Source organism: Mastigoproctus giganteus, chromosome 2, assembly GCF_048544385.1.
Source record: "Mastigoproctus giganteus isolate SK-2022 chromosome 2, ASM4854438v1, whole genome shotgun sequence".
Classification (NCBI taxonomy): Eukaryota; Metazoa; Arthropoda; class Arachnida; order Uropygi; family Thelyphonidae; genus Mastigoproctus; species Mastigoproctus giganteus.
The window spans coordinates 235547451-235567494 of record NC_143576.1 but is presented as its reverse complement, the minus strand read 5'-3'; the positions used below and the strand labels follow the sequence as shown (position 1 = coordinate 235567494).

The 20044-nt window shown below is 36.1% G+C and overlaps 1 protein-coding gene across 3 annotated transcripts in view; it reads left to right on the top strand.

Moving 5' to 3' along the window:
* The window catches only part of LOC150090263 (mitochondrial sodium/calcium exchanger protein-like), an 86668-nt gene that overhangs the window by 63730 nt on the left and 2894 nt on the right, over positions 1 to 20044 (top strand). For 2 of the 3 annotated variants that reach the window (XM_090369037.1, XM_090369039.1), the window contains exons 5-13: positions 1339 to 1441; positions 2096 to 2263; positions 6668 to 6757; positions 9661 to 9741; positions 11772 to 11897; positions 12739 to 12926; positions 15092 to 15224; positions 15351 to 15550; positions 17950 to 18025. In XM_090369037.1, coding sequence (XP_090225163.1) covers positions 1339 to 1441; positions 2096 to 2263; positions 6668 to 6757; positions 9661 to 9741; positions 11772 to 11897; positions 12739 to 12926; positions 15092 to 15224; positions 15351 to 15550; positions 17950 to 18025 — 1165 coding nt within the window. The remainder of the gene's footprint in view (positions 1 to 1338; positions 1442 to 2095; positions 2264 to 6667; positions 6758 to 9660; positions 9742 to 11771; positions 11898 to 12738; positions 12927 to 15091; positions 15225 to 15350; positions 15551 to 17949; positions 18026 to 20044) is intronic. The other variant, XM_090369038.1, reaches the window with a different exon arrangement.

The following is a 20044-nucleotide window of genomic DNA, read 5'->3' as shown; positions in this document are numbered from 1 at the left end:
CACAAATCACCGCCGACTTCAAGGAACTGCCAGAAACGCCTCTACCAATACCATCAGGGGATCATTAGCTGCAATAGGTTATGGGAGCCGCCGTTCAACAAGAGCCCCATTGCTAACACTATGACACAGGTCTCTACACCTCAACTGGGCGAAAGAACATCGGCACTGGACTTTGGATGATTGGACACGAGTCTCCTTGTCCGATGAGTCCCGTTTCCAGTTATTTCGAGTGGACGGGAGGGTGCGTATCTGGCGAAAATCGCACGAAGCTATGCACCCGTCATGTCAACAAGGAACTGTTCAGACAGGTGGACGGTCGGTAATGGTCTGGGGCGTGTTCACTAGGCACACGTGGGACTTCTGGTACGTCTAGACGCATCTCTGAACAGTCCAGGTTACGTGTACATTCTTGCAGACTATCTGCATCCCTTCATGGCCATCGTGCATCCACAGGGCAATGGACTCTTCCAGCAGGACAATGCGCCTCCCACAGAGCCATGGTGACTAGAACATGGTTCGAAGAGCATTCCGCAGACTTTACCACCATGGAATGGCCTCCCCGTTCACCGGACATGAACGCTGTGGTATGCTGTGGAAAGGTCCGTTCGAGCTTTGCATCCTCAACCTAGGAATGTGATGGAATTATGGACAGCGGTGCAGCAAGCATGGACGGAAAATACCCGTCCACGCTTTCGTGAACTAGTGGACTCAATGTCTTGCCGTGTGACTGCCCTTATCCGGGCGAAAGGAGGGCCTACCCGTTACTAGGTAGGTATCCCATGATTTCTGTCCTCTCAGTGTATATTGCGTATTAAAAATATGCGTATTCTGTTGTGGATTTGTTTGCATAACCTCCTTTGTGCTGTGATTACAGACTCACTTATATCTACCATAGTCTTCTGTGTCGCCTGATAATTTACATGCATTCAATGCATTTTTCTTCTCTGGCACGAGTCTCATTAGTTCATTTGACATCCGCTAGGCCTAAACCTTGAACAGTATTCCCGAAGGCCAACGCCATGTGCCTCCACTGGTTGGGGTATAGCAGGAATTAGCCAAAAATGTCCTGTTCTACTATAAAGCAATTTACCAACTTTCCACACAATTCCTCGGAATAAAAATGCAACATACGATAAAGGAGTAATCGCAACCCTCTGTACACTATCCAATTATATATAATTCTGTTACTACACTCATTTTCCATCTATGGCCCTTTTTACGTAAAGGACATAAAGTTAATCTTTTATTAATATTAATAATTGTAATTATAAATGATAAGACATTATAATTTAATTAATTTTTTACTTGAGTTTATTTTCTTTAACTTTCGTTCGAAAGGGAGTGACTTTATTGGCCTTTGGCAATGGCTCACCCGACATCTTTTCTGCCATTGCAGGAATACAACAAGGAAGAACAGAAATGGTCATTGGAGGACTGATAGGTAGGTGGCTTTTGCACTTTTTCAAAATTCTTACAAAATCACCAAAGAGTGAAGAAAAAAGTAGTTAACCCAAATTGAGGTACAATCATTAAAACTAACGAACTGGAGAAGGTGATGAGTAATCTTATTTTAGTTACAAGTTTCACAGTTCACCAGAGATAATGTACAGTACCTTTTAATGTAAAAACTGATATTAGACCTAGCAGAAATAAGAAAACAAATTCTTTCCTTAAAATCAGGTCCCTTACACTTCTTTGAAAAGTTTTCCTGAAAAGGCAAAAAAAGAAAGATGAAAAAATTGCTTGATATACCCCGTAATTAACGTTTTCGTTGTGTGGTGAATGGAAAACTACTGGATCATAAACAGCGGTCATCCTTTGAAAAATCGAACTAATAAAAGGGGAAAAAAATAAGTACATGTTAAACGAATTTACCTCGACACAAAAAGCGATCTACTGATCCCTCAATTTCAGAAGCTGTCCTTGAAAAATGAATCCCCCACCCACAAAGCCTTATCGTAGGTGTATACAAATAAAAAACCAAACTAATTAAGATCATATCAAGTTCTTAACTTCATTTCTAAGCTACAGTAACTAAAGTCGGGATAGCTTTCGTAATTAACTGTTACTTTTCTTGTTTCCTTACGGGATGAAGGTGGAGGAATTTTTGTTACTACCGTGGTTGCTGGATCAATATTCCTTTCTCAGTCATTCACCATGGTGAAGAGGCCATTCTTGAGGGATGTGGGTTTCTATGTCGGAGCAGGAAGTTGGGCTTTTTATCTATTCTACAGTGGTACCATTTACATCCAACATGCGATAGGTGAGTTTACTCTGAAGATATACCTTAATTGTTTTTTCAATCATAGTAGATTTTTAAACTAGTCGTTTAAACTAGTTGATTTTTCAATCAACTAGTTTAAACGATCTGTTTTCTTATTTTTCTATGATTATAGGATTTACTTAATAGAAAAATTTAAACAATTTTATTCTGGTGATGCTTGTTGAAGTAACTTTTAACATTTTCAGTAAAAGAGATTAGTTGTAACATTTGGTATGAAACATAAGAAGCGTGGTCGCCCATTGTATTTCATTACAATAAGACGAATAATCGTGTAACGCCCTTCTTTCAATTAATTTGTTTAAGAGTTTAAAGAATATCAGTTCAAAATGTTTTCTAACTCAGATTTATATATAAAAAAAGATTAGTTTCAGTTATAATTTTATTTTGCAGTGTAATAATCTTTTTTTCCAATACCCTTATTCATGCTTTGATCCAATAGCCAAAAAAGAAAAAAAAAAAAGAAACTACCTATGTGTTTTAATCCGTACATACATAAGTACCTATCCAATTGATTTAAGAATCTCCCAAGCTGTCAGCTTCGGCTACGAATGGAGGTAACTTCGACTAATTAAAAGAGAACATCCTACAATCCATTGTATACCTCTCTCTCTCTTTTGGGTAATTTCAATTTAGGGCAGATAGTTTTAGTAGTCATAACCGTGAAAAATTCACCGTCATTTTACTGTCCCTCATCAAATTCTAAAGTTGCCAAACTCTGTAGCTGACGTATTCGAGGCCTTTCCTCATGTGGGCACCCTTTTGCCGATTTCACTAGGCAGGCAAGCTGCCTGCTTTTGGAGGATCCATTAGAGAAATTCAATATCTTTTTTTTTTCAGTCCCGTCTCCACACTTGGACACAGATTTCCAAGTACTGTCTTACAACTCCCTTATATATGACCCCTCTGTCTCTAAAAGTAATCGTTCGATAAATCATCGATAAGACGCCGTAGGTCTTCATGCTGCCTGTCTACGTTCCATAGAGAACTTCATCTCCTCCTGTATCTCAACCCCAATCCCTTTCTTACTTTATTGTTTTTAATTCAACCTTTCCTGAATAAGTTATTCTGGATAGAACCAACTTTTCTTCTTCCTCATTTATTCCTTCAACTTCCGTTTTCTGGAATAATACTCCCTTTATACATATTTCCTGAAAATTACAATCTATAGAAATTAAAGTCTAATACAAACAAGTATCCTCTTTCATCTTTTCAACCCCTGAACGGTACTAAGTACTATAGATTCTAATACCTCTCGTGCTTGGGGTTTCATAAAAGAGAATCACTGTTCATTGTGTAATCTTGTGAGAAATAAGCAAATATTTTTAATTATATAAAAATATAAAATTTTAATTATATTGAAAGGATATAAAATAGTATAATCCACCGTTTAATAAACGAAATAATCATCTTGAAGATAAAATGGAATACAAAATGACATCTATTGCATGTATATAACATTTGCATTACAAAACATATATTAATATCATTATTAACTACAGTACTCTGTTCTATATGGAGTGGGGATTCTATGCTCCTACTCTAAAGCACCTGTTTACAGAGGAATTCTGGTTAATCAGATGGTCTGCCTTCAAATACTGGGTTCTGACTTGTTTTAGAACCACTGATCTTGCAACTGTTTTCAATATCCCTGGACTAACCAAAATAAGAGACATTAGGGTCATTAGAGAGATTGGTTACAGCAACAGTGAAGTTTCTTACTGATATTGCTGATACTCCCGAAGCATGGTACCTCTGCTACTGGAAGGTACCCCTACTAAGGAACAACCCCCTCCCTCTGTCATAATAGACATCAGCATCATCTTGGAGATATGTTTATCCCGTTTATCCATCTGATCTGACAACTGAATTATGACCGTGTACGGTTCTCCAAAAAGCCGAGTTACCTGAAAAGCATCGCAACTGCATATTTCAATGAATGTTATATGCTATATAAAGAATAATACCTATATCAAGCTATTCACTTATCGCCTCTTACAATAATTTTTGTATGCTTTCAGATCAGATGTGTAAATATGTGATATATACATAGGTGCTCCTGTAAATAGAAATCTCTTATTCCTGGACTGGCAAAAACATAATGCTCAACCTTATTTTACTTCTTATATCTGAAAGCTCTCTTAGTGATATGCTATTGCTTTTACTTATTATCAATTAGTCTATTGGATTTGTATACCTTCTTTCTATTTAAAATTTTTATTCTGCATAATCTTTATGTGACCAAGAAAGAAGAAATAAAGGATTTAATATAATATTCCTTCGCAATCATAAAACATCTCTTTTATAACAAAATTCGACGACTGATTATAGTAATATTCTAGAAATAGTTATCTTAGTATTGGTCGTCCACGCCTTGGATAGCCTTCAATAGATTTCTGACATGTTTAAATCCATTCTAATAGCTGGTTATTGTGATATAATGAAAGCTACTTTCTAAAAGAGCCTGCGTGCTTTAATGAATTTTGCTTTTCACTGTTTCCTTATACCCGAGTTACAATAGTTTTAACCATTCGTAATGTTTGTTACTATTTGTGTTATAGCTGTTTAACTTTTTCAATACAAATGTCTCAATTTTCATGCAGTGGAATCACTGTAAAAAATCTTATACGAGGTGTGGCAATTAACTTCCCGGACTGGTGTTGTTGCGGTTATGTTCGATGAATTTGAAAATAAACGGAATGATATGTTGTAGTGCAAACTTCCTTCAACAGATGAAGCGATTAACCAGTAGGCTGACAGGTTGCAAGTAACAACCAGTTTCGTTAGTAGCGTTAACATTCCGTGTCACATTTTGCAATGGAGCTACGAACGAACATCAAATTTTGCATTAAACTGGAAAAATCTGCGATGGAAACGTATAAAATAGTAAAAACTATTTATGGTGATAAAATGTTAAGTCGCGTCAGTGTGTTTGAATGGTATAATAGCGGTTCAAAGACGGTCGTGAAGATGTTCGCAATGAACTAAGAAGTGGGCGTCCGTCAACCTCTCGAAATGAGGAAACAGTTCCAAAAGTTCGGGAAATTGTGGCAAGAGATCGAAGTTTGACCATCGGAATGATAGATGATGAGTTCGATATGAAAAAGTAGACGATTTGTCAAATTCTGCATGATGATATAGGGAAAAGTCTGTGCAAAATTTGTGCGGCACTGTCTCACTGCCGAGTGGAAGCAACAAAGAATGTCATCATTTGAAGACTTCATCCAGTCTTGTCAAGACAATCCTAATTCTTCTACTGTATTGTCACCGATGTGTGTTGGATATTTCAGTACCACCCAGAGACGAAGTGTCAGAGCATACAGTGGATTTAAAAAAAAAAAAACTTTCGTTTATAGAAGTCCAGGATCAGGATGATGCATACTGTTCATGTGTTTCGACATACAGGATGTGATTCACAAGGAATTTATACCTGACGGGGAGAGGGTTAATGTTATGTTCTACGTACAGGTGTTTCAAAGACTATTGAAGTGCATTTCCTGGATGAGGTCGCAATTTCGAGAGAAAGACAGCTGGTTCTTGTTGCACGACAATGCCCGTGCTCGTTTTGAAGACATTTCTGGCATTGTACAGATCAATCATCCACTGTGCTCTTCCGATCTAACACCAGCGGACTTCTTCCTAGTGTCCCAAGGTGAAAACTACCCACAAAGTTAAGATTTCAGGTTATTGGGGATATGAAAGAAACATAACCTCCGAACCGAACATCATCTCTTTGGATGCCTTCGCTGACTCTCTTCAGTAACTTTTAGAATGGTTTTAGAATTTCCCGTAGTCTGAGGCTTTCAGCTCTAAATTCTTTATCGCTTCTTAGGCTTTTAGAATGGTGTAATAAGTGCATGCAGTTTGATGGTGATTACTTTGAATAAAAATGAAACCATTTTTGAACTCCTTCACTTTGTGTGCTTTTTATTGCACCATTCCGGAAACTTTATTGCTACGCCTCATAGTTGTATTAAATTTCTTTTTGATTTCCTCTGGAATTAACTTTTACTCTCTTTCTTTTGGAGAGTAAATAAAAGTCAAACTATAATACAAAAAGAATTTAATAAAATTTACTATTTCTGTATTGCAAATATGTAATAAGCTTTTGGAGAACAAATAAGTTTTTTGTAATAAGTTTTTATGTTGAAATAAATAAATATCTCATAATTTATACAATTAGCAGAAAGGCGACCTCTAGTGGAAAGTAAATAAAGCTGCTAAGCTTCATATCCTGTATTAATCAATTCTGGTTATATTAATCAATTCCTCTATCATTTGCAGTAGAAATCACTTTATTGCTAATAATTTAAAAAGAACTGCTGCATGAATTGTAAATATTTTAATGTATAATATAATTTAAACTATTCATTTGCCTGTTTGCAGGTTTTGTATGTCTGTATCTAGTATATATTATCGTAGTAGTGACAAGCCGATTTGTGCATCAGAAACAGCTAGGTTCTAATAAACAACAAGGTAAATATTATTATATTATTATTACAATGTGTTTCTTATCAACTTAACTGTGTTTCACAGGTTAATATGAAACACAGTTAAGAACGTCAAGAAGCGAAGATTTAACCATATTAATACTTTTATTTCAGGTGCAGCTATTTTCAGGTAATTAATTATATTTCTTTGTGTTACTAAGCTGAATGTGTCCTAGTATCGCAACTGTTTGCAGTTTACTTTGTAAGATATGACTCCTAATGAATAATAAACGTTTAAATCCTATTTTATTCTGCTTGCCTTATATACTTCTCGAAATAATGTATGCAGTGGGTGAAATGTCGTACCATATCAAGGTAATAGTAAAGGAGTGTACATAATTAATTTTTTTTTATGTCTAGCGGTGTCATTAGATTTAAGTAATTGCATCGACATTCGAATACTTATCCAATCTCAGCTTGTCTTATAAAATATTATTTAATCTTTTAAATATTTAAATAAAAAATATTTAAATATTGTTTAAACTTTTCTGATTACAGCAGGATGTTGTCTGATTTTAAATTTTATCTATTTCTGATTATCCTCGTTAGATGTCGCTGTATTTTTGTACACAGGAAACGATAAATAGTTTTCGGTTGGCAATGGAAAGTATGTTACGTACTTAGTTTCATGCGTTAATTATCGTACTTTATATCAGGGGTTGGTGACATTTTGGTATTAGCGTTCACGGGTACATTTATTATTTAGCTTTAACTGTTACGTTTAAGTTGATGTTTTATATGGGGGTAGGTTTATTTAGACATAACTGTTGACATTTTACATTTAGGCATAACTGTTGACATTTAGGCATAACTATTACGTATGTTTGGTTTGGTTTTGGTTTTTATGGCGCATGAGCAGCTAAGGCTATAATGCACCAAGTCCACTGTTACTTTTTATTATTATTATTATTATTATTATTATTATTATTATTGTGCAAGGAAACCTGAGGCTCATGCTGCACCAGCCAAAAAAAAAAAAAAAAAAAAATCCCGAGTTATCCTGACAGAGAGAGAATCAGAAAGGAATCATCAAGAAAGAGAAGAATGATGATATCCAGCTCAGGCCCCTGGGTTTGCGAAGCCCATACTCACCAGATGTGAGCCCGTGGGGTTACGTTTAAATTGATGTTTTATTTGGGGGTAGTATTATTTTAGCATAACTGTTACGTTTAGGTTTGATTTGGTTTTGGTTTTTATTGCGCATGAGCAGCTAAGTCTACAATGTGCCAAGTCCACTGTTACGTTTAAGTTGACTTTTTTTTTTTTTAGAGGTAGGATTATTTAGGCATAACTGTTACGTTTAAAAGTTGATGTTTTATTTAGGGGTAGGAATTATTTAGGAATAACTGTTACGTTTAAGTCAATGTTATGACGTTATGATGTCAATTTTACAATTATTTTATTTGGAAAGTAGGAATGTTGATAACGGTACCGAAAGTAAACAACAACAAAAAGTTACCTGATGCAGAATATAAGTTCAAAAAAAAAAAAATGTATCAAAGCATTACATGTTCATTCGTCAAATCTAAAATTAGGCTGTTTTTAAAGCGTACAGAATACCATTACACCATGGTGTATGCGTTTATTTTTATTTATTACTATTCTATACAACAAGCCTTTCTTCTTCATTCCAGTCAATCACCAGTTTGGTGAAAGATTAAAGTATGTCAAATGCTATCAGCTTTCCTTCTTATTACTTGCATCTCTATGTTTTTTTTTCAGTTTTGGCTTATAATAATAATAATAATAATAATAATAATAATAATAATATGGATTCATTGTATTCTATAAATGTAACTGTAGAAAGGGTACAAGTTTTTTTTAATTATTTCAATCGTTGTGGAAGAACAAAACCTACGCAGTGAATAAAAGGTTGAAAATATACAACAAAATGAAATAATGCGCAATATTTATTTTAATTTCAATAATTTTTTATTAAATTTTGTTTCGAACACGTGAATAATTTTTTGCTGAGAGTTGATAATTGTCTATTCTTAATTTTGGTGGTAAACAGTTATGATTTACCTTGTAAACCGATTCAATATCGTAGTATGATATTCTCCATGATTTATTATACTCAGAAATTTCATTTACACGCCATAATGGAAACTCCATTCCATTGTGTGATAAACACGTTATTAAACAAATTATATTAATTTATTATATTTTGGTATGTAAATCGCATTTATATGCCAGCTTTTTTATCTATGATTTCAATTTCTGCTTGTGTGATTTGTTGTTTATCATTCTGTTTCTGTCTGCGTGCTTTTACATGTTTGTAAAATTTTGTATTTATATTTTTTTTAGTGGTAAATGTGATTTTTAAGGATTTTTCCTAAAAATGAATAAAAACCTTGAAATTTTGTCTATGAAATCCGTGTTTATTCCTTTCAAATTTCAACTTCTGTTCATACTACATTGGCGCAATCTTCAGATCTTAATTTTTGTTGGAGATTAGTTAATGACTTCAAATGTATTCTTTCGACATGGCTTATAATAAAATGATACTTGCTATTGAGAGAGGAAGTCTATTTATATCAGATATAAAAACTCTTTTAATTATTTAAGGAACTGTAACATCAGTTTATATACGCTGTGGAGATTTATTCCATGGCAGAAGTGTCTCTTCAAGGGCATGCAATGCAGCTTGTCCTATCTAGGTTATTTTTAGTTTATCCCCGTAGGTTGACCTTTCCAACTACCATTCGCACATCGTACTCGATTCGATGCTCCAGAAGTCAACTAGCCACTAACTTTGAAAGACAAGAAGAAATCAAGCAGGTAAAATCACTTACTGCTCAAGGTTTGTACTTAGGACTAGTTTGCTGATGTGTTGTAGAGGTAAGGTACCATCATCTCGCTAATGGCATTTTTTTTTCTTCTTTGTAGAAGCAGAAGAGCCAAATTTGACGTTCGGAAAGAAGAATGAGGACAGAGATAACCCCGAAGCCTTCGGGGTGGTTTTAACAGGTAGGTAGATATAAATAAAAAAAAAAAAACATTGTAAGAACAGTAACAATTACTTATAATTGAGGAATATTAAATCTATTAATATATATTAATTAATATTAATATATTAATATTATAAGAATGTTCCAATTGTTTTATACATTCAGGTGACGTTTCAGGTATCTTACCGATACCCAATCATCAGGCCAAGCTTCTGACAGACCCCTCTTTTTTCTGGTTTATTCTTGTTGCCTTGTTTCTGGTAGCATCGGCAAGAGGAGTCTGTCAGCAGTTTGGTCTGATGATGGGTATCGGTAAGATAGTTAAAACTGTAGTTTATTATGCTGTTATTAATTTTCACGTGGTATAAGAGTGGATTAATATAATAAGTTCCCATTTTTGTTTTTCCATATCTGATGAAAGGTGGTTACATACAATTCGCAACGTATAACCGTAAAACTGATGGGATAGATATGCATAAAACTATACTGTGGGGCCATTTCATTAGGACCAGTGAGTACTTGTGACCTGATGCCTTCTTTTTTCTTTTTACATTATTCCAAAATGGTTGAAGAGCCCACGTACGGGCAAAATCTGTGAAGCAATATGTCCACTTGTTATATACGAACAGTACAAGCTGATTATGAAGGAGCAGCAGTGTGAGGCTTTTTTTCATAGCATATCCTTAATACCCTTAAAAACCGCTTAGATTCTAAGGCAAAAGAGAGCAGTAATCCAGATTAAAGTGGGCTAACGTCCTATAAGACATCCTAATAAAGTGGCCAGCGACTGTAGGTTTCTTTATGTGTATGCAGGTACACTGAAAGGACAGAATTCATGGGGTTCCTGGGCAACGCGACACTGTCACTCCTTTCCCTAGTGGACAAACCCACCGCTTGGCAGGTATATAGGTACACTGCATCACTTCATTCACGTAGACTGTAATTCGATGTCATTATGGATAAACGTCGTGAGTTTACTGGCTTTTTAAAGAGGGATGATAGTGGCTGTCCGATTCATGGGTCACTCTATCGGGGAAGTGGTACAGAAATTGCACTATCTCCGTTCGATAGTATCAAGAGTGTATCGGGAATACGCCATTTCCGGAATAACATCTAATCGTGGACAGCTCTGTGGGTGGAGAAAGGTGGTGGATGAACGTGGCCGTCGACGTCTGTCTCGCATTGTTTCAGCCAATCGGAGAGCGACAGTGGCGCAAATCACAGCCGACTTCACCTAGGGAGCTGCCAGAAACATCTCCACCAAGACCACCAGGCGATCATTAGCCGCATAGGTTATGGGAGCAGCCGACCCACCAGTATCCCATTGCTAACACCACGACACAGGACTCTTCGCCTCAACTGAGCGAAAGAACATCGGAACTAGATCTTGGATGATTGGAGACAGGTCTCCTGGTCCGATGAGTCCCGTTTTCAGTTATTTCGAGATGATGGGAGGGTACGTATTTGTTGGAAACCGCACGAAGCTATGCACCCGTCATGTCAACAAGGAACTGTTCAGGCAGATGGTCGGTAATGGTTTGGGGCATGTTCAACTGGCACACGTTGGGACCTCTGGTACGTCTAGACACATCTCTGAACGGTTCAGGTTACCTGTCCATCCTTGCAGACCATCTGCACCCCTTCATGGTCATCGTTCACGCACAGAGTATTGGACTTCCAGCAGGACAATGCTCTTCCCCACAGAGCCGTGGTGACTAGAACATGGTTCGAAGAGCATTCCGCAGATTTGACCACCATGGAACAGCTTCCCCGTTCACCGGACATGAACCCTGTGCAGCATCTTTGGGATGCTGTGGAAAGGTCCGTTCGAGCTTTGAATCTACCACCCAAAATTGCGATGGAATTATGGACAGCCGTGTGACTGCCCTTATCAGGGTGAAAGGTGGCCTACCCGTTACTAGGTAGGTATCCCATGATTTCTGTCCACTCAGCGTATAGTGAGTGTATTGTATGTCTGTTTATTGGATGCCAAACAGGTATACAGAAAAATATTGATCTTAACTGAATTGTTATAACATTTTCTTATAGCATTTTTCTCATATCAAGACGCTTGGAATGAGGATGAGGCCCCACAGTCTAATATACAACTTTATGGACAAGACAATCCTGTATTTGTAATCTCAATCCCGGGTGACGTTGTTCCACAAGACATCGGTAAGTTGGATTATTTTTGTCTTATATAGTAGGAGACTGTTTGTTTGACTTTTTAACTTGATTGCTTTGCTATTTAGAAAATACTGTATCCACCTACTGGTCTAGAAGCAGAGTTGTTGTTGGAGGTTTTACGGCGCAACAGCAGCTAAAGGTCATTAGCGTATTCTGTGGTCGATTTTCTATATGCTGGACAGAACACATGGCATATTCTCCAGAGTTTCCAGGAGAAAATACCATGCTACTCCCGCCTGAGACCAACTAACTCAGCCACGTTCTGAAAAAAGGCCCATAAAAATTCCTCACATCATCGCTGGAATTCGAACTCAGGTCTTTTCGACCTGTGTGGGGTGGATGGAGATTCTACCAACTGCGCTACCCACAAGGGCATGAAATCCAGTAAAGGTATACAATGTAAATTAAAGCAATATTCTTTGTAATATCACTTGTATTGGTATTGTATTTACCCTTCACAAGGTTAAAAAGTTAAAATGAGTGGGTTAAAACAATCAGCATTTGTTCTAAACTAATATATATTATTTGTTACGGTGTTTTAATAAATTAAAATCAAATAATTTTAATTAACTTTATTTTATTAATTTTTTTCCGTCATCACTTACTCTGAAGAAGAAGACATATAACTATTGTTGAAACGTTAGTGCAATTAAAATATTTCTTTTTTATCAGCGTATATTGTAATGTTTTTCTAACTTGTTAAATTTACTTGTAATTTTATAATTAAATAGAATTATTATAAATTTAAATGAAATTACTTTTCATTACTTTACTTATGTAAGCAAACTTATAGAGATTTTTTTTTTGTTTTTCAAACTCATTTCGGCAGAAAATTTTGTTCTTCCATTAGAAGCCGCAAATGGCCCTGAAAAACTGCCTGTACCGATGAACTTACCTGTGGCCGAGAAACAGGAAGATGAGACTGAATGTAGTCATTTTATACATAAGGTGTGTCCTATCAACGTTGAAGAGTGGCAAGCACAGCGATGGTGGGAAAGAATTATAGATATATGCAAGGTATAGATTCCGAAATTTCCTAATTAGTTATAAAAGCAAGAATAATTCATTTCGGCTTATGAATAATCTGAAAAACTTATAAAATATAAATGTAAAAAAAATTAAAAGAAACATACATAATTGTGCGCGATAAATATAATAAGAGTTTTAAATTATCATTACATTATATTAGTATCCCTACTTTTTTTTTCTCACAACAAACGCCATCATGTCGATTTATAAATATTTTATTCAATATTCAATATTGAATAAAATATTTAATATTTAGTAGGGACAACGTTTGCCCAAAAATTTATTCCGCTAGGTGTCTCAGGAAGTCTAGTTCCAGATTTGACCATTATTCCATGTTCCATCAGGATATTTGTCAGCTGCTACATCGTGTTTAGTGGAGACTTTCGAATTCGAACCACCTCTTACAGATATCAATTGGTTTCTCATCTGGAGAATTAGGCATCTGGAGAATTAGATATCAATTGGTTTCTCATCTGGAGAATCTGCAGAAACAGTCCCAAGATATCCAGTATCTACCACCAGGGTAGATACTGGATATCTTGGGACTGTTTCTCAAGCCGTTCAGGTAGAGTTTTTGCAGTGGAATAATGCAATGGTGATTGCATTGTCGTCTCGAAAGAATCTATTGCAATCTGGTTAAATATGAAGTATTGCATGGTGAAATTGGTCCGATACGGCAGAAAGATATTCTTTGGTAGTCACACGACATTTTAACGGTATGAGCGGATGGAGTCCATTCCAACAGAACATACCCGAAATCACGATACCACCTCCAGCAGCTTGAGTAATGGACATGGCGTTTCCTGTCAAACGACACCTGGGGGGTTTCCCTAACTCCATATGGTATATTCTGTGTCGCAGTACAAACTCAGTAAATTCCAGAGACGGTGTGAGTTTTGTTGGCTGTTGTTCCGCAGGCATTTAGCCAGGGACTCCCTAGTGGAGAATAGATAGTCTCCTACACGGATGAACCCTCTACTTCCCCTGAGCTCTCGAGAGAAGACCCTATATAAAAAAAAAAAAAAAAAAAGCTGGAAATTCTTTTATTGGAAAGGGTGCGCGGGAGTGATAATTCAAGTTTTGGAGAAAACGGGATGAAGTGGTGGACACGAAACAGTCTGGATGCATAGTTTCATGAGGTTCAAGCCACGCTGTTATCCTACTGTCGGTGCAGAAAAGTGTAACTTGAGGCTCGCCTGACCATATGATCATTTTTCACTGCTCCACAGTCCAGCCTTGGCGTTGGTGGCACCACTCTACGATTTTTTTACAGAAGTGCCTTTCGTATAGGACACAAGACTACCTAAACTCTGATTCTTTAACTCTTGCTGCATAGTTCTGTTGGAAATGAATCCTTTTTTGCCTCGATTGAATTTCTCAGTTATTTATTGCCTACTGGACCTTCTATTCTGACGCACAATTCACTTTAAATTCCTGCAGTCTCGTTTTTGGAGTACCGACTTTCTGTCGTATTTCTTCCCTTTAAAGGTGCACTCTCCTTCCGTCTTCCACTTTTGAGATGGTTGCTTTCGACACACCAGCGATTTCCTTCGTTTTCTCAACTGGGGCTCCTGATAAATGTACTCCAACAATAACACCCCTTTTTGAAAATCGAAAAGATCACCTGTTTTTCTCATGATCGGATGGACCAAGAAGTCCTAGGAAAGTGTACACTACTTGATATCAAGGAACTTTGGTCATACCATGTGATAACTTTCGATTGCATACGGTACGTTTAATTATCTGTTGATGCCAATCGTAAAAAGGTTTCTAATGTTTGGACCCGTGAGTGTAAAAAATAACGAAAGAAATATAGAGTAGGCCTTGCAATCACAAAATTAGTATTTTTAACGTTTTTTTTTTTTTAGATATATATGTTTCCATTTTACTTTAACGCCATAAAAATTCCATTGGCTCGGGAAAAGTAATACTTTTTTTTGCACAAATATATATATATATATATATCCTGCTTCTTATGCCAATCGAAATATCGTTTGCTAATGGGATTTTGATGAACGATTTCAGTAATCCTATACAGAATCTTCGACTGAAAACAGTTCAAAGAGAACTCTGCAGTACTTTGATAAATCTTTTATTAAATCGTAAAAATGGTGCTCGAACATACTTATGGAATATTTCCTTTCTCTTGACAGTTCCCTGTGATGTTGGTTCTCACGTTCACCACTTCTGTTGTTGACTACAAGAGCACAAAGCACAATTGGTGTCGTATTCTGAACGTTATACACTGCATTACAGGCCCTTCTTTCATCACCCTGGTAACAGGACGTAAGTGTTGCTAAGGAAGCTTTTTGATTTTTATTGGCTGTGTTCTGTTGTTTAAATTTAGGTGCTCCTATGATTTCCTTCCTCCTATACCTGATATCTCGGAAATATATTCTCTCTCTCTTGCAGATGCGTTTACCATGATAGGTGGGGTTGTTCCAGTAATAGCTGTGGTTGCAGTCGCCTCAACTGTGATAGCAGTGGTGGTATTTTGTTTAACTTCACATCGCAGTCAGCCACGATTTCACTGGGTGTTTGCCTACGTTGGATTTGCTGTTTCAGTCACGTGGATCTATTGTATAGCAAACGAGATTGTTGTTTTGCTACAGGTGAGTCAATCTGCATTTAGGAATGGCTATTGCGCAGTTATATAGACAATAAATAAGATGGTTTCCAACGTCATCAAACTGTTTATTGCAGAAATCGAAGGATACTTCAAGAGTATCCTTTTTGCCATTATGAAATATAGCAAATGACTTGCAGTATTGCACCCAGCAACTGCTGGCACCAATATTGCTAATTTTATATCTCATTGCCCCATACTTTTCAAACAGCCCAGTATATGGTAAGACATTTAATAAGAAATATTTTGTAATAATGAATTTGAAGGGATATTTAAATGGAAATAAAATTAGAATTAAAATTAAAATACACTACTTTTTTAATTAAAAGCACTCACTCTAGATTAGGATTCATTTTGATTTAATCACTAATATATACAATATAACAAGACGAAAAGAAACATTACACGTGCGCTTTTTTCATGCAACATTTCAGTATTAGGAAAGACACAGTTCCCCCCCCCCCCAATATATCTGTCACTTTACTTTTCAAACAGCCCCTCCATTATCAGTGTTTAAATCGATTTTTTTTTTTACATCGAAATAAGGATTCCTATACAACATGTTTTTTAAAGGACATATTTTTTGCTAAAACCCATCTTATATATTTCCTGATGATCGTACTTTTTTCTGTAAGCCTATTCTAATCATTTTACCATGTCTTTAAATATTTTCTTCTATTTTTATTATTATATTAAAGATAATAATAAAGTTTCTATAAGTTTGGAAGTTACTTTTCATTTTCCATTTACTAACCAGTCGTACACGTCATTGAGAAATACGAAACTGGACATTGTAAATATTTTTAAATAATTCAAAATCGCCTGGTTGGGCACCTCTGGTATAAACATGGTCTGTAGGAGTATAATAAACAGTAATTTGGCCAATTATCAGGGGATATTTCCCCCTTTTCCTGTAGTAAATCTTCCTATTCATAATAATATAAAAATGTAGTATTTATTTAAGTTTGCTTTTTTTAAGTTTTTTTTCAGACACCGTTTGTTCCTCTAAATAACTTATATACCAGGGATGATTATTTAATTCGCGAACTGGTGCAAGTTCTTATGTTTACCGCGCGAACTTTCCATAACTGCCGCTAGAGGCAGTTATGGAAAGTTTCAGCCGCGTTTCACTGATGACCGTTTTGAAGCAAATATCATGTCGGACATACAGATTGAACAGCGATATGTGATTCGTTATTGTGTCAGACGGGGCTTAAATGTATCGGAAACAGTTAAAGAGATGAATGAAGCATATGGTAATGAGTGTCTTAATAGAAGGGCCATATTCCGGTGTGAAATGGTTTCTCCAAGACAATGCCAGGCCCCATACAGCTAATATTGTGAACATTGCCATAGGTGCCGAGTTCTGCCACATCCCCCTTATTCACTGGACTTAGCCCCGTGTGATTTCTTCCTGTTTCCACGTCTGAAGAAAGCTCTGAAAGGCAAGTGTTTCGTCCGACACAACGATGGTCGCAGTCACAATGGAAGCACTTTGCAATCTTTCGAAAAATGGCTTGCAAGAAGCATTTAATGGTTGAGTACGACGGTAGCGAAAGTGTATAAAGTTCAAGGGAGAATATTTAGAGAAGAAGAAATCCACAGAAGATTCAGATGATGACAATTATGATAAGATCTTGCACCAGTCCCCGAATTAAATGAGCACTCCTCGTATACAAGTAGTTTTTTTTTCTTTTTTTTTTTTTCTGCTATTTATAGTGGACAGTGTGTACTCCTAATTTCAACAAAGTGTCCGTAAAAAGAAAAATCGGCCAAAGATTTGTTGTAATCTTTTATGAATGTATTTTTGGCAAAATTGGAATGAACTGTTGAAAACATTTTCAAGGATCGATGTTTTTATAAGAATTTTAATCTCATCTGACTAGATGGATTCCAGTATGTCTATTGTACTTCATACTTGCATTTTTTGTGGTATTCAATTATCACTGATTGCCAAAAGAAGAATCACCAATTACCTACATAAAAATGTCTTATTGCATTAGTACTTTAGGATCAATTTGATTATTGAATATTTACTAAGCTGTCATCATCCTTCAGAACGTATTAATGAAACGATCTCTAAGTTAAATATTTACTCATGAAAAAAAATTAATTACCTTTTTATGCTCGAGCTTTGTAACATTTTCCAATCAACAACACTACATTAGGTTTAAGAATTGGATTTCAGCTATTATTTATTTACTTTAAAACAAAGATAAAGAAAGAATCACATCTGTCCTACTTTTATCTTTGTTTATTTTTCAGCGATTTTTTTTTTTTTTATCAAGAATCACCAAGCATGAAATCGAAATACCCATTGCTTCTTTTAAGAAACCGAGTGAAACTTTAGAGATTAGAGTACAGTCTTAATTATTTTCCTTTCAGGCCGTTGGAATTGTCTTTAATCTCAGCGATACCATCATTGGTTTAACGATCCTTGCCTGGGGTAACTGCCTGCTTGGTGAGTATGTCTCTAATACCTTCCTTTCCATTGTCTTAGCGCACTAATTTATTAGATTCCTTAATTGCAAATGCCTTTCAAGTTCTCCTAGGGAGTTCATTAACTTTAACAGTAATGTAATCTTTGGAGCATCAGCGGCTAATAGAAATACTCTCTACATTATAATTATGCCATTTGTGATTCATTACACATGCCTGCCCTGAAATAATACGTTGAATATAATCAGGACAATTGCATCGGTTAAAATCTCTCCTCCAAAAATTTTTCAATTATTTACTACTTGTACGTATTTCTGCCATGTCCTCGCAGGTGGCACAGTGGTCATTATCACTGTCTCCCAACCCCTCGTGGAAAAGGCTCGAGTTCGAATCCCGTCAATGACGCCAGGAATTTTTATGGTTTTTTCATAATGTCCCTGAGTCATTGTGTCTCAGGTGAGGGTTGCATGACTTTATTTCTTCCCGAAACTTGGGTTTTCCCTCCAGAAAATAGTAAACGGACCACAAAACACAATCCTTTGGCCGGTTTACTGTTTTCTCCACCCGTGTAGGTAGCACATTTGGTAGAAAAGACCTGGGTTCGAATTGCTTCGATGACGAGAGGAGTTTTTATGGGCCTTTTTCGCAACGTGGCTGAGTTTGTCGGTTTCAGGCGAGGGTATTATGGTTTTCGTCCAGCAAAACGACCACTGAACATGCTGTTTGTAGACTTAATACATAATATGACTTAAGTCGCTGATCCACCTAAAACCCTACAACAACAATTGTGTTCTCCGTTCAATTATAGACACAAATATCGATGTTTAATAGCTTTTTCCACCACCACAACCATGTCTTTAATCAAAAAGTCTATTTAGTGTATAGGATGCTAACTAGAATTATTAGGTAATATATCCAAAAAGTTCAAGGAATGTGGTTTTGTTTTTGTGGAAACAAATGAATGTACGTATGTTTAGCCATCCAAATAATATCATTGAGCAGATCCCATTCCTTCAGCAATTATTACATATCTGGAAGCAATCCAAGAAGCCCATTTGGTGACAGAAAGTAAAGTTAAAAACTTTTGAGATGGATGCTTTTGAGAAACCAATTATGCCTTTCGTTTCTTGAATCGTGGGTGCACGTTTTGCTAAACGTGCACCCACGATGAGATCTTTTTCAAAGTCTGAGAGATCACGCGTTTTATCCATTCTGGTTTCAGATTACTGCAGTCGAACAGCCTGTGCTGTCTTTATACTCAACGAGCCAACACGTCATCTTCCCACTTCTTTTACTTTATTTGCATTTCTTCTGTTTGTAACTGTCGTAATACAGAGGTTCTTATTTTTTTTGGCCAGAGTATGCATCATAAGAAAACGTTTCTTCGATTTTCTTATGATTTTCTTCGATTTTCAGTTATATTTTTAGATATGGGTGTTTCAGTGCACACAAGATTATATGGTCACTCGTGATATTTTGTGTACGATATAAAGGAATTTTTAAGTTAGGACAAAATAAGGTCATTGTTCCATTATGGTTAGGCCACATCGCGAGCATAGTATAAAGATTTGGAGACAGAGAGAGTATCTAACCTTATTGGATTAGTAAAATTCGAAAATAAAAAAGCAAACCAGTTTAACCTAAGTGCCTGCCATCCCATACAGAATTATTCTCCAAGAAAGAAAAAAAAATAATAAAAATAAATAAATTTTATCAAAATATTCAACATAAAAAGTCATTAATATCGCACGCCCTCTATTGAAGCGAAGGGAAGTCGATAGGGTCTAGAAGGCTGATAGTAAAGCCTTTAATAATAAATCCCACTCATACAGGATTAGAAAGGATACTAGAAAGACATCAGCATACTTCTGTTCGTTTTGATAAAGCTTCGCAAATATGCCCATTTGGATTCAGATCGAGAGGTCATCTGGTTGGCCACGCCATTAAAAGAGAAAAATGACCAGTAAGATTTTCCTTGGTGTCTTCTGTATACAGTTTTCCTTGAATCTGCCATTTTCGTGGCCCCTTTAAGATCGAGTGG